This window comes from Artibeus jamaicensis, unplaced genomic scaffold, assembly GCF_021234435.1.
Source record: "Artibeus jamaicensis isolate MK-2021 breed Jamaican fruit bat unplaced genomic scaffold, CSHL_Jam_final contig_718, whole genome shotgun sequence".
Lineage (NCBI taxonomy): Eukaryota > Metazoa > Chordata > Mammalia > Chiroptera > Phyllostomidae > Artibeus > Artibeus jamaicensis.
The window spans coordinates 3,643,323-3,669,453 of NW_026521936.1; the positions used below are offsets into that span (position 1 = coordinate 3,643,323).

General features: G+C 51.9%; 1 protein-coding gene across 11 annotated transcripts in view; it reads right to left on the reverse strand.

Moving 5' to 3' along the window:
• The window catches only part of PRKAG2 (protein kinase AMP-activated non-catalytic subunit gamma 2), a 196,361-nt gene that overhangs the window by 40,846 nt on the left and 129,384 nt on the right, over positions 1-26,131 (reverse strand). For 5 of the 11 annotated variants that reach the window (XM_037131946.2, XM_053671958.1, XM_037131944.2 and 2 more), the window contains one exon: positions 8,036-8,105. The exons of 2 other annotated variants lie outside the window; for them this stretch is intronic. In XM_037131946.2, coding sequence (XP_036987841.2) covers positions 8,036-8,105 — 70 coding nt within the window. Of the gene's footprint in view, positions 1-8,035; positions 8,106-8,395; positions 8,516-8,566; positions 8,637-26,131 lie in introns of those variants that run through there. 4 more of the 11 variants (XM_053671963.1, XM_053671962.1, XM_053671961.1 and 1 more) reach the window with 2 other exon arrangements.

The following is a 26,131-nucleotide window of genomic DNA, read 5'->3' on the forward strand; positions in this document are numbered from 1 at the left end:
GTGAGTCTGACCTTCTTCCTCTGTAAAGTGGGGACAATTCCATGTTTGTTGCAGGGTGACCCTGAGGAACGGAGACCGAGGAACTCCGACAGCCAGTCGCTCAGGCTGCCGAAGGGACAGGGCGCCCAGGGGGCACGTGGGAAGAGTCAGGACAGCAAACGGCCCCCCGGGGGATGCACTCACAGCGACCTGAGGTTTGTGCTGAGTTGCCTTTCTGGTCTTTGCACCAGTCATGGCCGAGGTGACGTTTCTGGAGGCGGCGATGCCAGGGCGGGCACTGGGAGTGACCACACTATGCTCACGTTGTCCGACCCTCATGGAACCCTCGCGGCCGGGCTCTGCTATTCCTGCCTGCTCACACGCGAAGCGAGCGAGTGAGCGAGGCCTCAAACACCCGGCCCGAGGTCTCGCGGCTGCGAAGCAGGAGAAACGGGACTCGGACCCAGGCTGAGTCACGCTCTCAGTCACAGCGACTCTAATTACACCCGCAGCTGCAAGGGGGGCACACCCCAAAGCCAGAGAGGTCAAGGTGACAGCGAGGGCCACAGGGAGGATCGGAATAAACGAGGAGGCTGTGGACGTGGGTGTCCAAACAAGGTCCTGAGGGAGTAAACGCTGAGTTTCAAGGGAAACGTGTGACAATCTAGGAGATAACCCTGCTCATTACAAATGAACTAATATGACCAAAAACACACGAACCACAACCTTCGGAAGCCACAGGAAATAGCTCGGAGGGAGACAGACACCGCAAATTAAACATTAAAAAAACAAAAGTGACTCAAATGTATCCCAAAGGCTCCCATACTGGTTACCTCCCCAAAGGACTGCCCGCCTTCGTTCCCCGAGGTGCGTCAGCCTCTCCCTCACGTCTGCACCAGCCCGACCACGAGAGAAGGGCCTGGAAGGCTCCCTCGGACCCCCGTTACATCAGCAAGCGATCACACCGCCTCCGCGTGGCGTGCAGCTGCCCCTCCCCGGGGTGACCAGTGTATCTGGTCTCCCTGCTCCAGGGGGGAGACGCCCGAGTCGCCTTCCACGGCGACACTGCTCTGGGATTAGCACACACTAACTGGAGTGGAGGACGTCCTCTCGTCGCCCCAGACAGAAATAGACGCCTTAACTCCTCTTCAGAAACAACACGGACCCGGGAGGCAGACTGAGTGTCTGTGCTGGAGCGGATGCCAAAGCTTTTCTCTCTGTGCATGTACAGAGGGTTTTCAGACCCCCCGCCTCCTGGAGCTTACGATGCAACAGCGGAGGAAGTGAGTGAACGCATTTCTCCTGCACGGCCCAGCCCCGCCGCAAGCGGTCGTGATACCACGTGTGAAGTTCTGGACGGCTTCCCCAAGCTGGTGACACGCAGGCAGCAATCTGCAGCCCAGGAGAGGGAAGAACACTCCAGGGAGAGGGAACAGCCTGTGCGAGGTGCAGACAGCACGGAGGTCCCGGCCCTGGTGGTGAGAAGAACTGAAAGGCCAGGAGAGCAGGAGGGACGCGAGGAGACAGGTGTGTGCCGAGGGGAAGCAGGGACCTCACAGAACAGCGTGAGAAACACGGGATCCCGCAGAGGAAAACCACCGCAGGCTCCGAATCGTGGACGTCACTCGGCTAGGCAGGTGTTTGTAGAAAATCTCTCTGACGCAGCTCATCAAGGCGGTCAGAGTGGGCAGAGTGGATGCTGGGAGAGGTCTGGCTACTTAACCAATGCAGAGCGTGGGGGCCTGGCCTGGAGCGGGGCAGAGGTGCCTGTGAGCTAACGTTCAGGCAACAGAATCGAGGGGCTCTGATTACTTAGATGGGGGGCAGTGAGACAGCCTCAGCTAAACACCATTCTTGTTAAAAGGAAGAGCAGATAAACTCGGTGGAAACAGTGCCACTTAGGGAATCAGAGTGGCTTTAAAAAAAGAGGAGGCGGAGGGTGGAGGGCAGGAGACCAGAACAGACGGGCCGAGAAATGCATCAGCAGAGGCACCGAGGAGGAAACCGGACACTCAGGTGAGCTCTGGCTGGAGATGCCCATCTGGGATCATCAGTTACTGAAGCACCGCGGTAACTCAATCCCTGGGATGGAAGCACCTGGCAGCGGGAGCCGTGGTAACCAAAGCCACGGAGGGACGGAGGGTGGGCGGGGATGAGGGTGCGGAAAGGACGGGCCACAGGGAGGCCCCCGCGTCTAAAACTCAGGGAAGGGGAGCAACTGGCGGTATGTGAACAGGCTCACGAAGCCTGTCACCCAACCAAAGAAGGAAAGAAGAATGAGAACCATCATGGAAACCAGCAGCCAGACACCCACGAAGAAAAATGTCGCCGTGTGGGAGGGAAGGGAACAGTCATCTTTGCTGACTGTAAAAAGGAGCCACTGTACACACCTCAGGGGTTTGGGGGCAGCAGTGAACCCGGGGCGAGGAGGTGAGAACCAAAGAAGGTTTCCGAACACCGGGTTGCCGGGTTGCCATCTGTGGGTCAGGCAAACAGGCCCCGGAAACCCGGTTCCCCCCCTTCCCAGAAACATCCCCTCAGGGGATTTATTTAACCTCTTACTTTCTGGGTTTCCTTTTCTACAAAAAGGGGGATGCTACAAATATTTACTTCTTAGGGGTGTTCTGCGGATCGGAGGAGCTACATGGAGAGGACTCTGAGAACAGGGCCTCACAGCACTTAGCACGTGCCAACTATTACAATCATTAAAAAGGGCGTCGAAGCCTCCATTCCCCCCCCCCCCCCCGCCCCCGAGTGAATGTCAAATGCCTTGTAGAGTCAGTTTTCGGACTTTGAAATTCACAGGTGAAACAACTTTCCCGGGGCCACCCGCCCCACACAGAGCTCCCACTTCGGAGGGGTGCAGTGTTGGGCAGCTGTCTGGGCCATCGGTCTGGGCTCCTGTCCCCTGACAGGCGGGGTCCAAGCTGAGTGCCCACCGAGGAGGAGCAGGCGAGTCGGTCCCGAGAGGGAAGGTGACCGAGTGCTGGCTTGGCGCCTGATGCCTTTCCTTTCCTTGGGAAGATGGCCCCACTTCTGGAAGTCCCCGAGTCCTCCTGTGCACACTCCTCTGTCTAACAGTCAGGGACCTTTCCTTTCAGGTAACATCCCCCCCCCCCCGCCCCGGGCCTCCCAGACAGGCCTTCTCTCTCCCTGAATGAAGATGCCATCCATGTGAAGCAATGTCCCGACTTCAGACACTATGAAACGTGCACCTACACTTGACTAAATATGGTCAGCCTTTAATGTGGGGCCGGCTAGCGAAGAAAACGTTTCATTGTGAATACCTCATCAAGTTGTAACTACTTGTATAACCAAGACACAATCAGTCTCATGTCTAAGGTGAGTTTGCAAACTGGGAAGGTGGGAGCTGATCGAGGAGCAACCCAGCTGTGCTGCCCCGGCAACCCTCATGCTCCCCTGTGCCTGCCACCAGAGGTCAGAGCCCGTCACTCTATCCTCCTTAAATGGTCAAGTGCACGCAGGAGCCTCCCTCAGCAGCTGGCTGCTCTGAAGCTCGGCAACGGGGACTGCTTTACCCGTTGACCTCAGACACACAGAGACGGTTCTCCCCTAAGCAAGTCACAGCGGCGTTTCTCAGCCTCTGTGCCAGGATCTGTCCCCCCTCTTTTTATACATTTCCCCCCGAGCGTCCCATCCCCCGGGGAACGAAAACCACAGGTCCACACACTGCCCATCTGTCCCTGCACCAGGGCCCTGTCAGTGTCCGGGCTGACCCGTCTTGCTCTGAATCTGAGTTTGGGGACATGTTCCGAAAGGCCGTCCTTTGGAAAATGCCTTACAGGTGAAGGAGGAGTGGCCAGGACAGAATGGGCCGCTGGGGAGGAAGGAAGGGGGCAGGTGCGGGAGGGGCAGGACAGGGGGACAAAGCCACCAGAGCACCTCAGGGGATACCTGCATCACTGAAGAGCCTATGACAGCTGACAGAGAGAGAGGGTGGCCGGGACACCACAGAGGAGACTCTTCAAGTGCCAGAATGACAGGTGTGTTAATCAGGGACAGGCTGCTAAACACTCCCCTCCCTCAGAGCGAATTTATGGGCTGGGTTTCAATGTTAGGTAAGTTTAAGACAGTTAATCCTGATAAAGGCGCATTGAGATGTGACAGCCAGAGACATACAGAACCGGGAAGGCGAAGACAGGAGGGCCAGGCTCCGCCCTCCTCCTGTGCACATCCTGACCCCCATGTTCCCGTAAAGGAGCTCCTGTCGCCCCCTTATCCACGGGCTCCCTTTCTTTGGTTTCAGTTATCCACGGTCAACCGGGGTCCGAAAACATTAAATGGAAAATTCCCCAACTAAATAATCCATCCTCTAAGCTATGAGCCGTCCTGAGTAGCACGGTACAATGTCACGCCAGCCCCGCTCTGACCTGCCGAGGAAGGGACAGCCCCCTGTGGACGCACCTGCCTGTGAGTCACTCGGCCATCTCTGCCACCATCGGGTCCCACCACTTTGGCGTGGCAGTGCCTGTGTACGAGTCACCATTTTACTGAAGGATGACCCAAAAGCACAAGCACAGTGATGCCAGCAGTTTGGATACAGCAGAGAGAAGCCGCACGCACATTGCTTCCTGCGAGCGAAAAGGTAGGTAAGGTGCGCACACAGGGAAAACCAGGGCACTGCGGGGTTTGGGACTATCCATGGCTTCCGACATCCATCGGGTGTCTTGGACCATATCCCCTGTGGGTAATGAGGGACTGCTGTATAAACCTTTACTGTGCTCATTGAGGCATCAAAACACTGTTGAGCACCTACTATGTGCCAGCCACAGCAGGCACTGGGGAAGGAAAGAGATGAATTGCTAGAGAAATGGACTTGGGGCACGGCCTCACAGAGAGGGCGAGATGTTGGGCGGGCCACGGTGAACCGATAAGATCGTCAGGGTGCACACTGGGCGAGGAGAAGGCCTTACTCCCGAAAGTGGTAACACCTGGAGACACAGAGACGGGAGGGGACGTACCATGACCGGGAGGGACACGCAGAGCGAACTACGCCTGCAGGCCAAGTCTGGCCCTTTTTCTGTATGTAGTTTTATGGACTGGTCTGGTTCCCGGCTGCCACCTGCCTCACTGTAGTGCAGGGGAGCTGAGAGATGGTGCTGGAGACTGAGACTAGCTGGCCCTCTGCAAAAGCTGGTGGACACCCGGTCCAGAGCCTTGTCACTCAGAGAGGCGTCTGCGAGGTGGGAGCACCTAGGGATCTGGCAGAAGCACAGACGCTTGGGTCCCACCCCAGACCCATGGAACTGGAACCTGCCTCTGGAGATCTTTACACCCAGAAAGCTCTCCTGCCACCGGCGTGTGGGGCTGGGAGGAGGCAGTGAGGCTGAAAACGCAGAAAAGCAGGTGCTTATCCTGTACAGAGTCGGGGGAAAGCAGTGAAGATTTTCCCATAAAGGAGCAGAGCCATCCACCCACGCTCCAGGAAGGCCCCTCAGTCACACCGTGACAGTCCGCAGAGCTGACAGCAGGAAGTGGCATCAGAATCCACGCAAAGACCCAGACGATGCAGGGGACATCGCCAGACGGCTCCTTCTTTCTTCCCAGGAGCAGATGACATTTTGAGACATGACTCCAATTTCACTAATGCTTCCGATTTGCTTCCAACAAATACAGCGTCAGTTATAATTTATTAGGAAACAGAAAAATACTTAGTAACGAAACACCAGGAATCGTGTGTTGCCGCACACCCTAAATGTATCTCCATCTAAGTAATGCTTCCGGATCTCAATGCATAAATTATGACAGTATCTGGATAAGGAGGAAGTTTAAAGATTAAATGAGGATCAACTCATCAGCTATCTATTATGTAGGCTGCTAGCACATCAGCTCACAAGATATTTAAAGGTGTGATGTCTTATGTTAGAATTTTTCCCCCAAAATAAATGCATGATTCTGCTTGATATTCACTTTTTCTGTATTTTGGATGAATAAGCAATCTAAAGTTAAAAAAAAACCAAAAACAAGAAAACCCACCAAAGCAGCATTTTAGACAACAAGCCAACACCACTCCTTCTCCTAACAGCTTCAGAGCAATTGCTTAACATTCTGCCTCCTTAACAACCCAGAGAAGTCCGGCAGGGGTGTCTCTGGGGTGCGGCACAGTTTAACGCAACGACGGCAACAGAGATAAGAACGGAGGAGCAAAAATGGGAACTTCCCTTTCTTCGGTGCTCAGGTTTCCTGCTTTACATTCACGCCACTGGCAGGAACAAGGCAAAGGAAGTAAGGCCTATATATCTGTTCTGAGCGATGAAACATAATTAAATCACTAAATCTCAAGGAAGAAAAGAACCTATCGAACCGCGTGTTGAGAAGAATCTCCGTGTTAAAATTCATTGATAAAGGCCGGAGGAAGTCCATGAATTCAGTACAGTAGTTAAGAGATAACCGTTAGTAACGCTTACAGAAGTTAATAACACTTCCCCAGGGTTTACACACTGTACTAAACCTCCCTGTAAGGACTATTTCCTTTAATCCTCAAAATACCCCGATACAGTGCTTTCTCATATGAGAAATGGGGATACTAAGGCACAGAGAAGTTAAGTGACTTGTCCAAGGTCACACAGCTGCATAAGAAGGGGAGCTATGGTTTGAAGCTGGGCCTGGACTCTGGGACCATGACTGTGGTAACCCTCTAATTAGCACCCTTCCTCCATTGTCCCTTTGTGCCCAGGTGAATCTGCAAAAACGATGAAATGCAGTAGGCTCTCACTGTTACTAACATCACAGACAAAGAAAATCCCCTATGATTTCAGGGATTTTAATGGGAAATCTTCATGGAAAGGTGGGGGGAACACCATACTGCCCTGTGGACAGTGGCCAAAATTTGACTTGTGATATAATGAAACAAAGGAATAATGAGGCAGATTTCTCAGTAGGATAAAATGCAAATGAAGTCCCAGTAAAATTCTGCAATGTATATCATGCAACTGCTTGTTAAGAGTAAGTACGGATGCAGACTTTTAATGCTAATCACTATGAATGCATTACTTTCTAGCTAAGATATCTGTGGAATACTACAGGGAATCTAAATCAAAATAAATGTTGGCACTGGCCTAATGCTACCTACCAGGCTACCATTCTCGTGTTGACTGTGCGTATCATTTAAGGAAGGGCCTGACTGTACACGGGCAGGAGAATTAAAGTAAAGTTGGTGCAAGCACCCACATGGCACATTCTTTGTTCCCAGAGCCCGACTCTATCAATACCCTTAGGAAAAAAGAGAAGCTCACTAAATAAATAATGCAAGTCCACAGACAGTGTGCAAGTCCTTCAAATTCCTCAAATTGTCAAACATCTTACACAAAGTTCTCTTCTCACTTTGAGCTCATTCTATTCCACTTGAACCACTGATTTTGCCAAAAATCAAGCTATTATTCCCTTTCAAATTTTTGAGTTTCAAAGTAAGACCCAGGTAAAACCTTGTATCCCATTTTAAACATTAATTTTGCCAAAGAACAAACCATTCCCTTTACGTTTTTAATAGCTTCAAAATAAGATCCAGATGAAGAAAGGGGGGGAAGGGCGGGGGGTAGCCCAGCGAGAGGAGAAGAGGCGGCAGGAACGATGGAGTGACAGAGTCACCTGAACTCCAGACCAAGTCACTCGGCGGTTCCAGGGTTTCCCATTTAACTTTCCCTATTTACAACAAGACGACACACCCTGGCGGCGGTGTTTTTGCAAATACACATCAGGGGACAGTTTGCGTTATTCACAGGGACGGACCACAAACAGAATTTGGGGGTTGCCCCTGCGACATTACAGGCAATTACTACTGCATGACACCTGGCTCTCTTTCGGGTTCGGCTGGTAAGGACAAAAGGAGCGACCATCCTGGAGCCCCACTCGGCTTCCCCTGCGGAGGCACCTCGGGCCACTGCAGACGCGCCCCGCCAGCCCCGCGCCTCCATCGCCAGCTGCCCGGCACACCGGCCGGGCGCGCGGCGGGGTGAGCGGCCTCCGGGGCGTGGGGAGCCGGCGGCCCGGCCGCTGGGCGCAGGAGCCGAGGCGCGTCCCGGCGGGGGGCACTCACCTTCTTCTTCCAACTCGAATTTCTCCAGCATGCCGGCTTCCGCGGGTCGGGGGGCCGCCGCCAGCGCCGCCTGAAGAGGAAGAGGACAGGGATCAGCATGCGCTTGGCGGCGCTCGTCCCCGCGCGGGGCGGGGGCGCGGGGACGCGGGAGTCGGGTAGTGGGGAGGGGCGGGGGCGGGCTCCGCGGCCCCGCCGAGCGCCGGGGCCTCACCCCGCGCCGCCGCGGGAGGAGGGGCCTCCGCGCGGACCTGACGGAACGGGACGCGGCGCGGCCCAGCCCCCCGGCCCGCCCTCGCCGAGCCCGCGCCCCTCCCCGAGTGGAACGGCCTGCCCTCCCCTGCCGGCGGCTTTGGTACCGACCGGCGGAGGAAAACGCGTGGGAAGAGGACCCCGGCGCGCGAGCGGCTGGCACATCCCCACTGGCCGCGGCCCTGGTCCCCTGTCCCGGCCGGGCCGCGCGGCCATTAGCGGAGGAGGCCCGCGTTCTCATCGCCGCCTCGCCCTCCCACCCCGCCGCGCACCACCGCTCACCTCCCTGCACCCACGGCCCGCGCGTTCCCGCGGGTTTAACCTGCGCAGGTGCGGCCTGGGCCAGCCCGGGGGTGGGGCGCGAGGGGCGCGCCGCGGGGGTGGGGTGGGGGCGGGGCGACGCGCGGAGCGGGGGGCGGGCCCAGGGGGGAAAGCTGGAGGGCCAGGGTGACTGCACTTCTTTTTTAAATTGTAGGTTAGACTGCCCATCCCCCTCGCGTACCAAAATGAATTACGCTCTGGGTCCCCGGTACCGTGCTTACACTTTGTGGTTGCCACTGTTACCAGCCACGGGAGTCTTAATTCGCTGCCTGTCCGACCACTCCCTTCTTTGGGTGGGCCGCTGCCAAAAGCTCGCACAAATCTAAACCTGGCCCTGGCCACTCTGTCGCCCTGCATCTGGTATCCGAGACTCTCCTATCGCCAGCTCAGGTTGGCAGGCAGCGCTGGCTGGCAGCCGAGCGCCAGCCGCCGGGGAGAGCAGCGCAGCCAGGCAGGGGACTGGCACCCACTCCCGAGGCTCTAATGTGTGACCGCCAGTTTCTGTCTCATCCCCAGGGGGCCCTCAGCTCAGACCCCAGTGCAAGGGCCCTGATAATGAGCCTAGCTCCCCGGTGCCGATTGGGGCTGTCAGGGGCCCCTGGCCTCTGGATAGGAACTCGGTTTTATCGCGCTAGCAAACCCAGCCGGGGGAGAAGGAAGTACTGAAATCTCCTGTGGGCTTTCTTTTTGCTCCGTCATCTCAGTCGGGCCAAACCCTAAGTCTTAAGCTTCTTCTTAAACAGAAGCGGGTGGCGAGGTAGGAGGAAGAAAAAAAGGACAAAATACATTTTGCCTGAGGACTGATGGTAAAAAACTACAGCTGTGTCATGCTTAGCAGCCAAAGACTGCATGTGTTCCTTCTAAGTTCAGGGAATACAGCAAGGGTGTCTGCTTTCTATCCTTTTTCAACATAGTACTGGAAGTTCCAGCTGCTGCAATAAAGCAAGAAAAATTAATAGCAGGCACACAGATTGCAAAGAAGGACACAAAACCATCCCTATTTGCAGATGACGTGGTTTTCTGCACAGAACGTCCCAAGGAATCTAAAAGTGAACGAATAAACAAACCAGAAAAGGCCCCAAACTGGAACTAGTGAGTTCCGTGTGTGATACCAGATCAACACACAAAAATCAATCTCATTTCTATATAGTAGCAATGAACATGTAGAAAACTGATACTCAAAACAATATTATCCCTGGCTGGTGTGGCTTGGTGGATTGAGCTTGGGCCTATGAACCAAAGAGTCGCTGGTTCGATTCCCAGTGGGGGCACATGCCTGGGTTGCAGGCCAGGACCCTGGTGGGGGGTGCATGAGAGGCAACCACACACTGATGTTTCTCTTCCTCTCTTTCTCCTTCCCTTCACCTGTGTCTAAAAATAAGTAAATAAGCCCTGGCTGGCGTAGCTCAGTGGATTGAGCACGGGCCTGCGAACCAAAGAGTCGCTGGTTCGATTCCCAGTCAGGGCACATGCCTGGGTTGCAGGCCAGTTCCCTGCAGGGGATGCATGAGAGGCAACCACACATTGATGTTTCTCTCCCTCTCTCCTTCCCTTCCCCTCTAAAGATAAATAAAATCTTTTTAAAAAATAAAATAATAAAATAAATAAAAATAAGTAAATAAAAAATTTTAAAAACTATACAATTTGCTGCAAAGGAAATTAAATACTTAGTGAGATACTGAAGGAAACGTTAAGACCTGTAGGCTGAAAGTGACAGAAGGCGGATGCAATAGAGAGAGACCTAAACAAACTCAGAGGCACTGCACGTTTGGGGACTGACTGGAAGACCCAACATAGTGAGGGTGTCAGTTCACCCCCAAACTGACCTCGAGGTTTCATGCAAATCCTATTGAAATTCCGATCCGTTTTTCTTTTTTTTTTCTTTTGACAAGCTTAGTTGAACGTTTATAAGGAGACACTCGGGTTCTAGAATAGCTAAAGCCGTCTTGAAAACGAAGAACGAGGGCGGAGAACTCACTCGACACAGAAGCTTTACCCCGGAGCTGCAGCAATCGGGACTGTGCGTGCTGCGCGGGATGTCACTTCCACCACGTGGAGTTTAAAGAACAGAGTCAATGAGCAAAACAGAAACAGACTCGTAGACACAGAGAGCAGCCTGATGGTTGCCAGAGGGGTGGAGGGGTGGGGGCTGGGTGGAAAAGGGGGAAGGGTTGAGAAGCACAGACTGGCAGTTACAGAACAGTCACAGGGGCGTGAAGTCCAGCAGTGGAATAGGGTCGGTAGTACTGTGATAACCGTGGATGGGGCCAGGTGAGCACTGGAAACATCGGGGAGAACGCTTGGCCCTGGAGAACAGAAGCGGGTGGCGAGGTAGGAGGAAGAAAAAAAGGACAAAATACATTTTGTCAGAGGACTGATGGTAAAAAACTACAGCTGTGTCATGCTTAGCAGCCAAAGACTGCATGTGTTCCTTCTAAGTTCAGGGAATACAGCAAGGGTGTCTGCTTTCTATCCTTTTTCAACATAATACTGGAAGTTCCAGCTGCTGCAATAAAGCAAGAAAAATTAATAGCAGGCACACAGATTGCAAAGAAGGACACAAGACCTATGTGAATGTTGAACCACCATGCTGCACATCGGAAACTAATACAAAATAACACTGAATGTAAAGTGTAATTGAAAGATGAGATAAAAAAAGACTATGGAGTACGGGCAGAGGGACGGGCACACGATCAATCGAGACAGAGAATCTGACCCACACATGTGTGTCCAGCTGATGTCTACAAAGGTGAAAAAGCCGTGGTGCTCGAGCAACTGGACACCGATGGGCAACAAAACGTGCCTCAGCGTAGGCCTCCCACCCTCTGTGAAAATGAGCTCCAGTGGGATCCTGGACGTAAAGGTAAAATGGAACTTTCAGGAAAAAGTCGGGTAATGTCTTCGGGACCCATTGTCAGGCAAGAGATTTCACCTCAAAAGCATGAGCCAAACACAGAAAAATTAATATGTGGGACCTCGTTAACGTGAAAACGTTTGCTCTGTGACACTCGGAGAAGAGGATGAACGGATAAGCCGCAGAACTCACGAAAATACTTGCACGCCACAGAGCAAAAGGCTGGTGTCTGGGATGTGCGAGGAACTCTCAAAACTCAGCAGTCGGGCAAAAATCCAGTTAGATCGCGGGCAAAAGATGTGAAGAGACACTTCATGGAAAAACACACACAGGGCAGATGAGCACATGTAAAGATGCTCAACATCATTAGCCAGTAGGGAAATGCACATTAACATCACACTAAGTGATCACTATCCACCTATCAGAAGGGCCCAGATAAAAATGGTCCATGCTGCTGCGGATGCAGAACAACCATCATGCCTTGCCTTGCTGTGGGGATGCAAAGTCAGACTCCGGCTCTGGAAGGACAATGTGATGGTTTCTTATGAAACTACACCTGCAACTGTGACATGACACAGCAATTGCACACTTGGGTATTTATCCCAGATAACATGAAAAAAGTACGTTTACACGAACACCTGTGTACAAATATTCCCAGCAGCTTTGCTTGTAAGGGCCCAGCCTGCAAATAACAGATGCCACTCATCGAGTGAATGGTTAAGCAAACCACAGTCATGCATCACTTAACGATGGGGATGCCTTCTGGGAAATGCGTCATTCGGTGAGGACATCACGGTGTGAATGCCACGGTGTGCACTTCCACGGACCTGGATGGCACAGCCCACGGCACACCTGGCTGTACAGCACAGCCCGCGGCCCATGGGCCACAGGACTGCACCCCAAGCTGCTGCAGTACAGAAGGGAGGCAGCTGTAACTCACGGGCGAGTGCTTGTGTATCTGAACACAGAAGAGGCCCAGGGAGGGGCACAGGAGACCGAAAACGCTATCTCTGTACAGAGCACTTACCAGGAATGCAACTCACATCTGTATGTTTTTCTGGAGGCTGCTCTGGGTGTGTCAGGGAGTGAGTGGTGAGTGGCCGTGAAGGCCCAGGACACTGCTGTGCTCTACCATAGACGTTACCAACACTGTAATGCAGCCCATACTAAATTTATAGAGTCATATTTTCTTCAATAATAAATTAACCTTAGTTTACGGTAACTTTTTTCAAAAGATTTTATTTATTTAATTTTAGAGAGATGGGAAGGGAGGGAGAAAGAGAGGGAGAGAAACATCAATGTGTGGTTGCCCCTCATGTGCCCCCAACTGGGGGCCTGGCCCACAACCCGGGCACGTGCCCTGACTGGGAATCGAACCAGTGACCCTTGGGTTCACAGGCCCACACTCAATCCACTAAGCCATACCAGCCAGATACTGTAACATTTTCAACAAAAAAAATTTTAAATACTTTGACTCTTGTAATAACGCTTAGCTTAAAACACAAATATTTTACACAGCTGTACAAAATCATTTTCTTTATGTTTTATGCTGTTTTTTCTATTTTATTTTTTTTAAATTTTTTTACCTATTTTATTTTTTATTTTTATTTTTTAATTTTTTATAGATTATGCTGTTACACTTGTTTTATTCCCCTCCACCCTACTCCCCCATCCCTACCATTACCCCCTTTAGTTTACGACCATGTGTCTCAAGTCCTTTAGATTCTATATTTCCCATGCTATTCTCGCCCCCCCATCTATTTTCTATCTACTGTCTATGCTACTTATTTTCTGTACCTTCTCCCCCCTTCTCCTTCTCCCACTCCCCTGTTGCTAACCCTCCTTGAGGTCTTCATTTCTATGTTTCCACTCCTGATCTAGCTGTCCTTTTAGTTTGCTTTCATTTTAGGTGTGGTTGTTAATAACTGTGAGTTTGTTGTCCTTTCACTGTTCATGTTTCTTTAACTTCTTTTTCTTAGATAAGTCCCTTTAACATTTCATATAATAAGGGCTTGGAAATGATGAACTCCTTGAATTTGATCTTATCTGAGAAGCACTTTATCTGCCCTTCCATTCTAAATGAAAGCTTTGCTGGATAGAGCAATCTTGGATGTAGGTCTTTGGATTTCATGACTTGGAATACTTCTTTCCAGCCCCATCTTGCCTGTAAGGTCTCTTTTGAGAAATTTGCTGACAGTCTGATGGGAACTCCTTTGTAGGTGACTGTCCCCTTAGCTCTTGCTGCTTCTAGTATTTTGTCCTTCATTTTAATCTTGGCTAATATAATGATGATGTGCCTTGGTGTGTTCCTTCTTGGGTCCAACTTCTTTGTGACCCTCTGAGCTTCCTGGATTTCCTGGAAGTCTATTTCCTTTGCCAGATTGGGGAAATTCTCCTTTATTATTTGTTCAAATAAGTTTTCCACTGGTGGCTGTGCCTTTCCCCCTTCTGGTACCCCTATAATTCGGATGTTGGAGCGTTTAAAGATGTCCTGAAGGTTCCTAAGACTCTCCTCATTTCTTTGAATTCTTGCTTCTTGACTCTTTCTGTTTGGCCATTATTTGCTTTCTTCTGGTCCACTCCATTGATTTGAGTCCCAGTTTCCTTTTCATTGCTATTGGTTTCCCGTGCAATTCCATTCATTTCAATTAGTTTCGCCTTCATATATTTGTCTAATTTGTGGCTATAATCAACCAGTTCTGTGAGGATCCTGATCACCAGTGTTTTAAACTGTGCATCTGAGAGTTTTGCTATTTCTTCATGGCTTAGATTTATAGGCTCTGGGGCTTTGAGATCTTCTTGAGCCATTTTTGGTCTGTTCGCGCCCTTTAAGTGTGAGAAGCGGCGCCTTGGACTCTCAGGTCACTGTATGTGGGGGCATGGTCAGAGCGGGGAAATGGCAACCCCTTCTGCTGTTTCTCACAGCTGGGTGCGGAGGAGCAGAGCCTTAGGTGGTTCACCTGGGCCCGGCCGCTCAGAGTTGCTGGGTTATGACGCTGTATGTGGAGGCGGGGTCAGAGCAGGGAAATGGCGGCGCCCTCCACTGCCGCTTGCCGTGGGGACCTGCCGCCCAGGTCCAACCGCCCACTCCCTCGCCTGTCCACCCGCGCACAAATGCTCGACCACAGTCAACACGCAGCCCCGGGCCCGGCTGTCTCCTCCGCGGTCGCTCGCTTGGTCGCTCACTTGGTCGCTCACCAGGTCCAACCCTGCGCCTGGATTCCGCGCCTGAGTCCGTCTGACCGAGTCCTCCCACGCAACCCCGCTCCACCAGCCGCTGGTTTCACCCCTTACCAGGCAGGCTGAAGAATTTGTTGTTAACGGACTTCCGAAAAGTTCAATTTTCCGTGTTCTGACTGTGTTTTCTGTTGTTAATATTTAGTTGTCTCTAAACTTGGTTGTGTGAGAAGGCACGGCACATCCACCTATGCCTCCATCTTGGCGGAAGTCCTGTTTTTTCTATTTTAAAATGTTCTAATTTTTAAAACATTTTTGTTGTTTGAGTTTTAAGAAGTATGGTGCTATAGTGGAAGTGTCGGTCATTTTACTTTTTGAAAGGTCCACATTTTATTTCTTGCAGTAATTGTGGTATAATTTAGTAAGACCGGGGTGGCGGTGGAGGTGGGGGTGGGCTGGGCGGGGGAAGGCAAAGAAAGAAAGAGTGGGACAACTGGAGTAGAATAACAGTAAGAAAAGTTACAAAAAGAAAGAATAGTTCTAATTTTTTAAAAAAATCTAAAAAGATAAAAAAGACATCCCTCATTGCTGTTGATTCTGCACGTCATTGATTTCACCTGTAACCCTGATGGGCTGCTTTTTGGGGGCAGAAGTGGGAGCCAGTGGGTGTGCATGTGCGTCTTTTGGGAGGCTGCTAACTCTGCAGACGTGGTCCTCGGACCCCAGAGTCCCGTCCCCCCATCCGTGCAGAAGCTGGTGGTGAACAGAAATGGACACAAATTCCCGTGAGCCTCTTAGGTGTGACGTCACTTAACAGCAGGTGTACAGGACGCGGCGAAAATAAAAATGATTCTGCATCATGCTACTAGGCTGAATTTATTTCCACAGGTTGCTTTCACTCAGAAATCTCACGTCTTCTTTCTTGGAAAGGAGCACGGTCCCGGAGACTAGAAAGGGCAGGAGAGGAAACTTCTCCAGGATGCATAAGGTCGAGGGAGTGATGGATTGGCTCGTGCAAACAATTGAAAGTCGGTGGTGGTCAGCTGCCCTTTCTGTGGTCATGTTTTCTTGAAGTCTCAACAGATGTATACGCCTGACTCAATTTTAGCAACTTCAGGTGGGGTGGGGGTGGGGAAGGGCAAGGCAAGAGGGACCAGGAAAGGGCAGGGGCCCTGTTCCACGTGCGAGGGAAGGGGCCTGAGTGCGTGACACTCTCGGCTCGCTCTCTCCAGAAGACCATTGAGTGTTAGGTTGAAGTTGAATGAGAGAATGCCTGAGGAACACAGAGCCACTGACAGGGTGACTTTGGGGTTGGTGAAAAATGCTATGTTACTGAGGTTTGCTGTCCCAGGTCCTTGTGCCCGGGTGCCGCAACATACGGTGTGTTGAAGGACTCTCCTCTCGGGAAGGAGAACTTCAGCCTGAAAACTTGATCACAAAAGGACTGCCGTGAAAGCTTTCCTTTACGCGTTGAAGTTGCATATGAGTTCACTTTGCCTTTTTTTCAAAAAACTGTCATCTTAAATAGCTACTGTAAGAAATAAATCAACCTGAACTACTGGGTGAGTAGCTCCTGAATAATTTAGGGTCTGGAACCTCGCAGCTTCCACATTGCTGGCTGGGGGACGCTTAGATGCTGTCTTTGAGCTCTTGATTGGCTCTGTTCTGTAAAGACGTCCTCCGTGAGGTGGGACAGGGAGGTCAGGGACCTGCCACCGGTGCCCGGACAGGAGCTGAGTGCCTTCCAACCAGCACTCACCCCCACCTTGGGGCTGACCACCGCAAGCCTGGGTTTCCAGCTGACAGCTCTCTCGAGCGAAGGCATCGACTAATCATCTCCAGTTGAACTTTCTACAGACAACCGAGGCGCACCCTTCGGAAACAGTCCTTGCATCCTCTCTGTCACATCATGTCCTCTGAGGCTGCCCTGCTTGCCTGCGTCTCCGCTCCGGCTCCTAGGTCCCACCCCATCTCAGGTGTGGCTGCTGGAGCAACTCCAGCTCCTTCCCTCTCTCGCCCTTTTCTGCCCCGGAGCCAGAGAGGCCTTTTAAACGCACAGGCCTGTTCTCATGACGCCCTGTGTGAAACAGCTCGGTCGGTGACTCTCAGGAGCCTTCAGGAATGTCGGGCCAGCTCCTCGGCTCAGCGGGGCCTGGTCATTCACCTCTTTACCTTCTCCTGCCCGCGGGGGCCTTAGGCACGGCCCCTGCACACCATGTGGGGGTGTGAACACCTGTCTCCTGACTTCCACTGCCTCTTGGCTGGGTCCTACTCAGTCCCTAACGACCGGTCATAGGAAGAACGCTCTGATTCTTGGTCTCTTCTCGCGACGTACTGGGCCGGCCAAAAAGTTCATTGTCTCTTTTTTTCCCATTACAATGTCTCTAGTAGTGCTTAGTTGTCTTTAACTTCCTTCAAAACAATTTTGTTCAATTGTATTGTGACAGCTGTCACGTCAGCATGCATTAAAGAAAGTTATTAAAGTAGATGAATTCTTGTGTAGCCATTTTAATATGGAAGATGGAAAAAAGTATGCAACATTTTTGGCATACTGTCCTTTATTATTTTAAGAAAAGTAAAAGAGCCACTGAAATGCAAAAGAAGGTCTGTGCCATGTATGGAGAAGGGGCTGGGACTGATCGGACGTGTCGGAAGTGGTCTGGGAAGTTTCGCTCCAGGGATTCCTCGCCGGACGATGTTCCATGGCCGGTGGACCAGCTGAAGGACAGGAGAGCGTTTTGAACAACAGCAGAGGAAATGCTCTGAAGGCGAAGATATTTGCAGGACCCAGCAGATCACATGGCCTTTGTCCCAGAACAGAGTGTTCTTTCTTTTTTAAAAGATTTTAGTTGTTTATTTTTAGAAAGGGGATAGGGAGGGAGAAAGAGAGGGAGAGAAACATCATTGTATGGTTGGCTCTCGCACGCCCCCTACTGGGGACCTGGCCCGCTACCCAGGCATGTGCCCTGACTGGGAATCGAACTGGTGACCCTTTTAAAGATCGCAGGCCGGCACTCAATCCACTGAGCCATACTGGCCGAGGCTCTTTCCTTATTTTAAAATTTATTGATTTTGAGAAACAGAGAGTGAGAAACATCAAGTTGTTGTTCCACCTAGTTATTCATTCACTGGTTGATTCCTGCATGTGCTCTGACGGGGGATTGAGCCCACCACCATGGTGTTCTGGGATGACACAGTCAAACCAACTCAGCTCCCGGGCCAGAGCAGACACCAGTGAGAAACCACTGGGAGTTACAGGAACGGAGGCAGGTTTCCCACAGTGGGATAGAAGAAGTGAACGTAAACGTCATCTGTTTTTGGCGATATGAAAAGGTTTTGGTATCTGCATAAAGGGAGGCACAGGGAGAGCCAAGGGTCAGTGAGGATATTTAAGCTGTCTTTACTGTAAATGTAAGAATTAAGTGAGACTGTCTGAGAAGCATCCCCGAAATAGAAGTAGCTCGGACTTGGTATTTCGGTGAATTGGGAAATAAACAGGAGAGAAACTAGAGTGACAATCAGAAACGGAAGCATCAGAAGAAGCCTTTAAATACAGCAATGAAGTCTTCACAGAAGCCAAGACAAGCCCATAAAGGCAAACAGGCGGGATCACAGAAGCCGCACACAGTGTGGCCGTAAATATCACTCCAGGGCTTCCTGAGGCTCCTGCTTGGTCCTCAGAGGCTCTGCCAGCACCTTTTTATTGCCTCGACTTTCAAAACCAGTGGCTTGGTCTTCACATGCTATTCATAAAACTCTCCTGAAAAGAATGCAACTTGAAACCGGGGCAACTCGCTAGGTGCACAGGATTTTAGGTTTTAAACATTTTTAAAAATCCTAACCTGAGGATGTGTCTATTGACTTCAGAGAGAGAGACAGACAGACAGACATCGATGGGAGAGAGAAACATCAACTGGTTGCTTCTTGTACACACCCCGACCGGAGATAGAACCCACAACCTGGGCATGTGCCCTGACCCGGGATTGAACCTACAGCCTTTTGGTGTGTGGGGACGATGCCTCACTAGCTCAGCCGCCCGGCCAAGGCTGGGATTTTAGGTTTTAGAGGCAGAGTAATATCGAGGGTTGAATGAAAGGAGCGCCCTGCAGGACCATGGCATGCAGGGCCTGTGTATCAGCACTGCCCCAACCCCCCGCAAACTCTTACGGTGCTTTCTGACACACAGACATTGCCACAAGTAAGGAGGAGGAGGAGGAAGGTCAGAGAAGCCTGGGGTGTCTTACTGCTGTTGCTGAATTTACCTTTAGAATGAAAATCAGTCCCAAATTTAACCCGAGGAGAGCGGCCCCAATGCCAGGTCCATCGCAGGCTATAGGAGAACGGGCGGTTTTACTTTTCTGCTGATGCGTTGTTTCCCGGGGCAACGGCATCAGCGAATGAAGTAGGCGACTGAAAATGCGGTCTAAGCCTGGCATCTCCGCGGTGCTCCACTGTGGTGCTGAAGTTACTGAGGTTGCAAGCACGTTGCTTATCGTGGCCGTAGAGATACGAATGTGCCGTCAATACAGCAAGAAAACCCAGAAATAACTAAAAGCGTAAAAAGGACGACCAGAGCCCTGGCCGGTGGCTCAGTTAGTTGGAGCGGTCTCGTGATACACCAAGGTGGCAGGTTCGATCCCCCGTCAGGGCACAGACAAGAATCAACTGATGAACACGTCAATAAGCGCAGCAACAAACGGATGTTTCTTGGTGTCTTTCTCCTCTCCCTCCAAAATCAACAAATAAAAATTAAAAAATCACAAAAAGGATGACAATAGAAACTACGCTTCTCGACAATAAGCAAAACCACAGCTCACTTCACACGCCGGAGCCTCAGTCCCACCACACGGCTGACGTGGCACAGACTTCGCAGGGGCGGACCCTCTGACAGGACCAGAGCAGAGGAGTCCACGACAGGGACAGCCCAAGCAAGTCAGGCCAATGGCTGACCTTGGTTTCCTGACCGAGGGAGGGGCTGTCACTCGACTGGCTTGGACCAGCACTTGGATTCATGTAACATCATGGAATTTGAAAGCCAACAGGAGTAAAAATCCCGAAGGGGTGTCATCAGCTGGTACTTCTTTTTATTAAGATCTCCAACATTAATCTCAAAGTCAAAATGTGGGACCAGAGCAAAGAAAAAGTCAGGAAACCAAACAGCGCCACTGGGGATCGGCTGGGCTGAGGCCTCTGAGCTCAGGCCTCTGCACCCTCCACCCTGCACGGCCCGGCTGTGAGCCTGCCAGGGCCCCGGGGCTGAGCCCTGGCATGTCGGTCTCCAAGCCTCGAGCCCATGCGTGCTGTGTGCCTGGTTCCGACCCCAGCTCAGGCCTGGTGCTCACAAATGATAGCTGCTCTCACTGGGAGGCTGCTCTTGAGCAAAATGAAAAAAAAAAAATCCACGTATGTTTCAAACGTAGGCCCATTTACTAGTCATAGAATCTCAAGCAGATGAGTTAATTTTTCTAAATCTGGATTCTTCACCTGAAACATGGAGATAATGGTATCTGCTGTACAGGGCTGGCGTGAGAGTTAATTGAACCAGTGGAGGCCTGGCCGGTAACAGGCATCAGCTGCGTGGCGTTTAATTGAGTCCCGGATTTCATCATCAGCAGGAGATTCGGGCTGCATTGGGCCGGCAGGACCAGAGGCCTGCGGAGAGCCTGCATTTGATGTGAGAATCCACAGGCGCCCAACGCTTGTTTCTGTTTGTAAAGGAAGCATAAACTGCATCCTACTCCAAGGACGGCAGGACCGTTTGTTCCACAGACCCAGAGCGCTGTCCTCTGCCGTCCCTGAATCCACTGAAGATCGTTTGAAGACTGGAAGTCACATTTCCATAAGCTATCTGCCACCGGAAGTGCCCGATCTGAGACAGGGCTGGGCTGAGAACACACACGGAAACTCTCAAATAGGACTGTCCCAAGCACATTTGTGAGGGACATGTTACGAGCCGATTTTAACCTACCTACAGCTTGTATTGCCAGGTGTCTCAAGGTGTGTTACAGCCACCCCTGGAGGGCAGGAGGCAGCAAACCGAATGGGACGTTACAGCCGTCCACAGTCCACGCCTGGTGGGAAACAGACTTTTCCTTTAGCGGTACACGTGTGAGGCTGGACACGTGGACAGGAGGAGTGAAAATGCAGCCCCGTCTGCGGCCGCATGTCCTGAGAACCAGCAGGATCCCAGATTGGTGAGCGCCGAGGACCCAGCCTCTGTTTTGAATGCGATTTCTTTGATTACTTCGGCACAGAGTGCCAGACACAGCCCGTTGGGGGGCGTCCTGAGAAATTTTCTGACCGAATCAAGTGCGTACTTCCCACTGGCTGCGTTCGAACACGACAAACACAGCTAACAGAGGGTTGGTTGCTGGCCTTCACTATCACGTTCTGGAGACGAACAGAACATATTGATATTAAACCTCTCCATTTAGTGTCATTGAATATGGGCAGGGGACATACTCATTAGTATCTGGGGATCCCCAAATGATCTTCAGCTGCCAGCCATCATGAAACCAGGAGGCTGGACACCAAGTCCAGTGCAACGACAGATCTGCAGGCGGGAAGACTTTCCCTCCCTGTTCCCACGGCTCCTCCGAGCAGCCGCTGAGCCTCAGGCCGGTGAGCAGCCCAGAGACCCTCCCGGCCTCCAGGTGCCGAAGTATCTTCTACCCCGTTTTCTAAAGGATTTCACTGCTGCTGAGTGAGTCTACTGAGACGGCAGTGGATGGCACCGCGACCTCTCACTGATGGCTTCGGGAAGTCACACCTGGCGCCCAGGCTCCGAGTCTCATTCGTTTCCTGTTTGTGGCCCAGCAGCGCACTTGGAATTGGAATAGCGCAGAGGAAGGGTTAATGCTGTGGGACCACCACCTTTGGTGAACAAAGGACTTTAAAAAATTTTGTATTTTTTGTTTTCAATGTTTAAAATTTTTATTTATTTTAGAGGGAGAGAAAGGGGGTTGGGGGGTGGAGAGAGGCTTCGACTTGTTGTTTTGGTCATTTATGCGTTCATCGGCGGCTTCCTGTGTGGGCCCTGACCCAAGACTGGACCTGCAACCTTGGCGTATTGGGACGATGCTCTAACCAACAGAGCTACCCAGCCAGGGCCTAAAAACTTTCTCAGCTTCCTAAGTACAGTTGATATGCTTGTGTTATACGAACTCCAGGTGTTCGGCATACTGTTTAGATATTTATATAACTAATGAAGGGATCCCCCGATGAATCCAATCTGACACCGTACCTACAAATGAGACTTAAAAGTGACATTCTCCTAACCGCCCAACTATGGACACAGAGGGCCCTGGTTATACTACTAAGGGAAAAGCTAAGTTGCTGAGTTGCCTCACCATGGTCCGATGTGTGTAACGCATCTACTTCTGGTCTGTGCGCAAAAGCATAGCGAAGACTAAGTCAAAACAAACAAACAAAACAAAACAAAGTCACACTACAGTTCAACTGTCTGAAAGAGGTAGAACTGCAGGAAGCTTTTCTTCTCTTTACGCTTTTCTTTTTATAATCAGAGGAAGTTTTAAGTGTGGCTCTGGCTGGTGTGGCTCAGTGGGTTGAGTGCTGGCCTGCAAACCGAAAGGTCACCAGTTGGATTCCCAGTCAGGGCACATGCCTGGGTTGCCGGTCGGGTCGCCAGTAGGGGGCGTGAGAGAGGCAACCAGTCAATGTTTTTCTCCAGCATCAATGTTTCTCTCCCTCCCTTCTCCTCTCTCTAAAAATAACTATCTATATAAAAATTTTGAATGAATCCATTAGAAATGAATCCATTTTTTGAAATCAAACGCAAAGAAGGTGAATGGAGTGTCTCACACAGGCTAGACCTGGGTATGGAATGAGCCTGCCAACTGGTGAACGCACACCTAATAAGCAGGGGGCTTTTAACGGGCCTTGGACAGGGCGCAGGAGGAGGCATGGAGCTCCCGTTAGGGTACCCTCGGTGTAGTCCCCTAGAACCGCCTGCCTCAACCCCCTTTTCTGAATAAAATACCCTTCTCCTCTAACCATGCTCAGGTTGACCAGACGTCACTCTTACTCAGGACCCCAAACACCACTAACTCAGGGTTCCAGGCCACACCTCAGAGACTGCAGGGGCAGTGTGGGGCCACACGGCCTCCTGCAACAGGCCCCGGGGCGCTCCCAGAGGCCTCGGGGGCCGTCACTCCTCAACAGGTTACGTTCGCCCTTCTCGGAGACACACCAGAGCAGGCTCGCTGTGAACTTTTCCACCGCTCCAACGGCTAATTCCGACGGAGTTGTTAAGGGGCCGCTATTAATTCGGCTGGTGCACCAACGATACCCCACGTGCTCGGGTTAACGCTTTTCTAAGGGCTTCGCATGAGGGGGCTCTTGGAGCCGAAAGAATTTCCATCTAAATGCAAATGAAGACGAGCCCAACTAGAAGGCAGGAGCAGGTGCAGTGGTTTTCCCACGGGCCAGGGTTCAGCACCCCTCCCCAACCCCCAAAATGCATTTTCACACAACTGCGTCAGGAAACAAGTGCTCCCCGTGAGGTGAAGCATGCGTTTTTGTTCCCTGCGCCCGCAGGGAGGTACAGGTGCCCAGAGTCTTGATTTCTTTGACTTTATTCATGGAAATGTGCATGGACAAAGAGTATCATTTTTCTAATCTCATTTCTCCAATCCGGGCCCCTAAGGTCTCTATTTTAACGTCTCAAAGGAATCAAAGAAATGTTCCCAATCTTCTCTTTCACCCCCCCCCATCTGCATCTCCTTCTGAATGTAATAACGCCCCCGGAAACTGGACTCCTCCTCCCAAGTGCCACGCACGTGGGCATCCCTGACGCCGGCCCATTCTGTCTCCCACGTATGTTTAGAATGAGTCCCTTCCTCTGGGTCTTCACTTTGGCCTTACTCCAGTCCTCGGTCACTTCTCCTTGGACGAGTGTGTTTTTGCCAGGCTTCTTGTGTAGTCTTTCCCCTGTAAATTCCAATCGCTAGCCTGTCACTGGACTGATCCTTCTATTAAGATGCAAGTCTGGCCCCTGGCCAGCATGGCTCGGTTGGTTGGGCATCATCCCACGACCTGAAAGGGCGCCGGTTTGATTTCCGGTCCGGACACGTGCTTGGGTTGCAGGTTCAGTCCCCTGGGGCGTGCAGAGAAGGCAACCAATGAATGTTTCTCTCTCACATTGGTATTTCTCTCCCTCTTTTTTCCCTCCCATCCCCTCTGTATAAAATCAAAAATAAAATAATTTTTAAAAAAGAATTTGAAAAGGCAAGTCTGAGCACCTCTTTGCCTTGCACCACCGTCGGGGCAGGCTGTGAACCCTCCGCGATGCTCATCTGTGGGCTTACGTCTAATTTGCATCCCTTCCCCACCCACGGGGGTTGAGGGGGTGAAGGGGGCCTTTCCACCTTAAACTCGCATTGCTCCAGATGTCCTCAGTCCAGTTGGCAAGCAGCCTGTGCAGCTTCATCACACCCCGAGGGCTGGAAGAATCTGCATCCTCCGCCCTAACTCCACAGGATGAGCTGCGAGCTGCCCAGCTTCACGGCCAGGCTGATTCCCGGGTCCCTCGGGGGCAGGACGGTGACCGATTTCACGTGCGATCCCCACGGACCCTGCTCTGCATCTGGGGTGGGGCACCGCTCGATGGTTGGCCCCTCACCTTCCTGGGGACCCGTCTCGTTCTGCTGCTTTGCACGGGCTGCCCTGTGAGTTCACTGGGTGGAAGCGCCAGCACAGAGGAGTCAGTGTTTTTCTGAAAAAGGGCCGAGCAAGAAACATTTTATGCTCTGCCGGCCACCTGGTCTCTACGGCCAACACTTACCTGTGCTGTCTCGGCAGGGACGCAGTCACAGAAGGTGCAGAAAGGCACGAGTGTGGCTGGGTATGAACGAAACTTTAATTCCTGTGGGCCCGAGGGTGCCAGCCCCTGACCTGGGCATATGTGTGACTGTTAGGCTGAGACGCTCAGACTTAGCTGGAAGTGGTAGGAAACTATGCCAAGAACAGGGATTTTGGAGCTAAATCGCCTTGGTTCAAATCTTGACTTTTTTTTAAAAAGATTTTATTTATTTACTATTACAGAGGAGAAGGGAGGGAGAAAAAGTGGGAAACAGCAATGTGTTGTTGCCTCTCATGTGCCCCTAGTGGGGACCTGGCCCACAACCCAGGCATATACCCTGACTGGGAATCGAACCTGTGACCCTTTGGTTCTCAGGCTGGTGCTCAATCCACTCGGCCACAGCAGCCAGGGCCAAATCTTGACCTTGGTGTTGCTAACTCTGGAGCCTTGGGTGACTTCATGCAGGTTATCTCGGCGGATCCTCCCAGCAGCCCTTTAAAGGAAACACTGTCTTCCTCGCACGGAGGTGCGAGTGAGGAGGGGCCCACGGCTCAGGCCCTTGTGGGTCTTTTCATCAGCTCGCGTCACGCCCAGCCCTCACTCCGGCCGCCTCTTCACACCCCGGCTTCTGGATGGAGCTGTCCACACTCTCTGACCGTGCTGTCACCTCACACTCACGCGGGGACCCTCAGCAGGCTGGCGTCTGCCTCAAGAGTCATGACAGGGCTGTGGAACAGCCTGTCTCACATTTCAGTGACTTCTGTCACGCCCTCCGCCCAAGTGGGGGGAACGGAGATCATGGGGAGAACGGTGGTGTCCCAGGAGAGGTGCTGTTGCAGAGGAGCCAGGATCAACTCCAGGGGCCGCCCCGACGCCACGTGACACGAGCATCTCAACGGCTGCCTCTCAAGGGTGAAGGCGGCGGCGCCTGAATCCTGAAGTGGCTACTGTGCTAACAGCCAATTCTACCTTGAAAGGCGCTGTCTCCGTCAACCAAGACAGCACGTGACCTGGCACTGGAAATGGACTTTTTAAAAAAAGACTTTATTTACTTTTTTAGACAGTGGGGAAGGGAGGGAGAAGGAGAGGGAGAGAAACATCTCTTGCACACCCCCTGCTGGGGATCTGGCCACAACCTAGCACGTGCTCTGACTGGGAATCGAACCCAGCGACCCTGTGGTTCGCAGGCCGGCACTCAATTCACTGAGTCACACCAGCCAGGACTGACTTTTTTCTTTTTTAATCCACATTTGTGTCCCTGTGATCACAGCCATGCCCAGGGCACTGCCTTGGGACCTGTGTGTCTTTGGAAAGAGATCCCTCCTCTGTCAGGTTCGGGACCTGGAAGTGACAAGGTGGCAGGTGCCCCCGATGTGCCAGTTCCAGGGCCCCGGTTTTGCAGGCCTCGCTGCCTGCTGAGACGCACTCACGGGCCCGGATGGCTAAGCCGTCACCGAGGGCCCAGAGTCCCGGGTGGCACCAGGCACGTGATAGGGTCTTAGGAACCTGTGGGACAAATGATTTCCCGAGAGGGGACAGAGGCAGGGCATTCATCAAGCTAAAGAAATCTTTCCCTGACTGGTATGGCTCAGTGGGTTGGGTGTTATCCCACAAACCGAAAGGTCACAGGTTCGATTCCCAGTCACCGTGCATGCTTGGGTTGCAGGCCACGTCC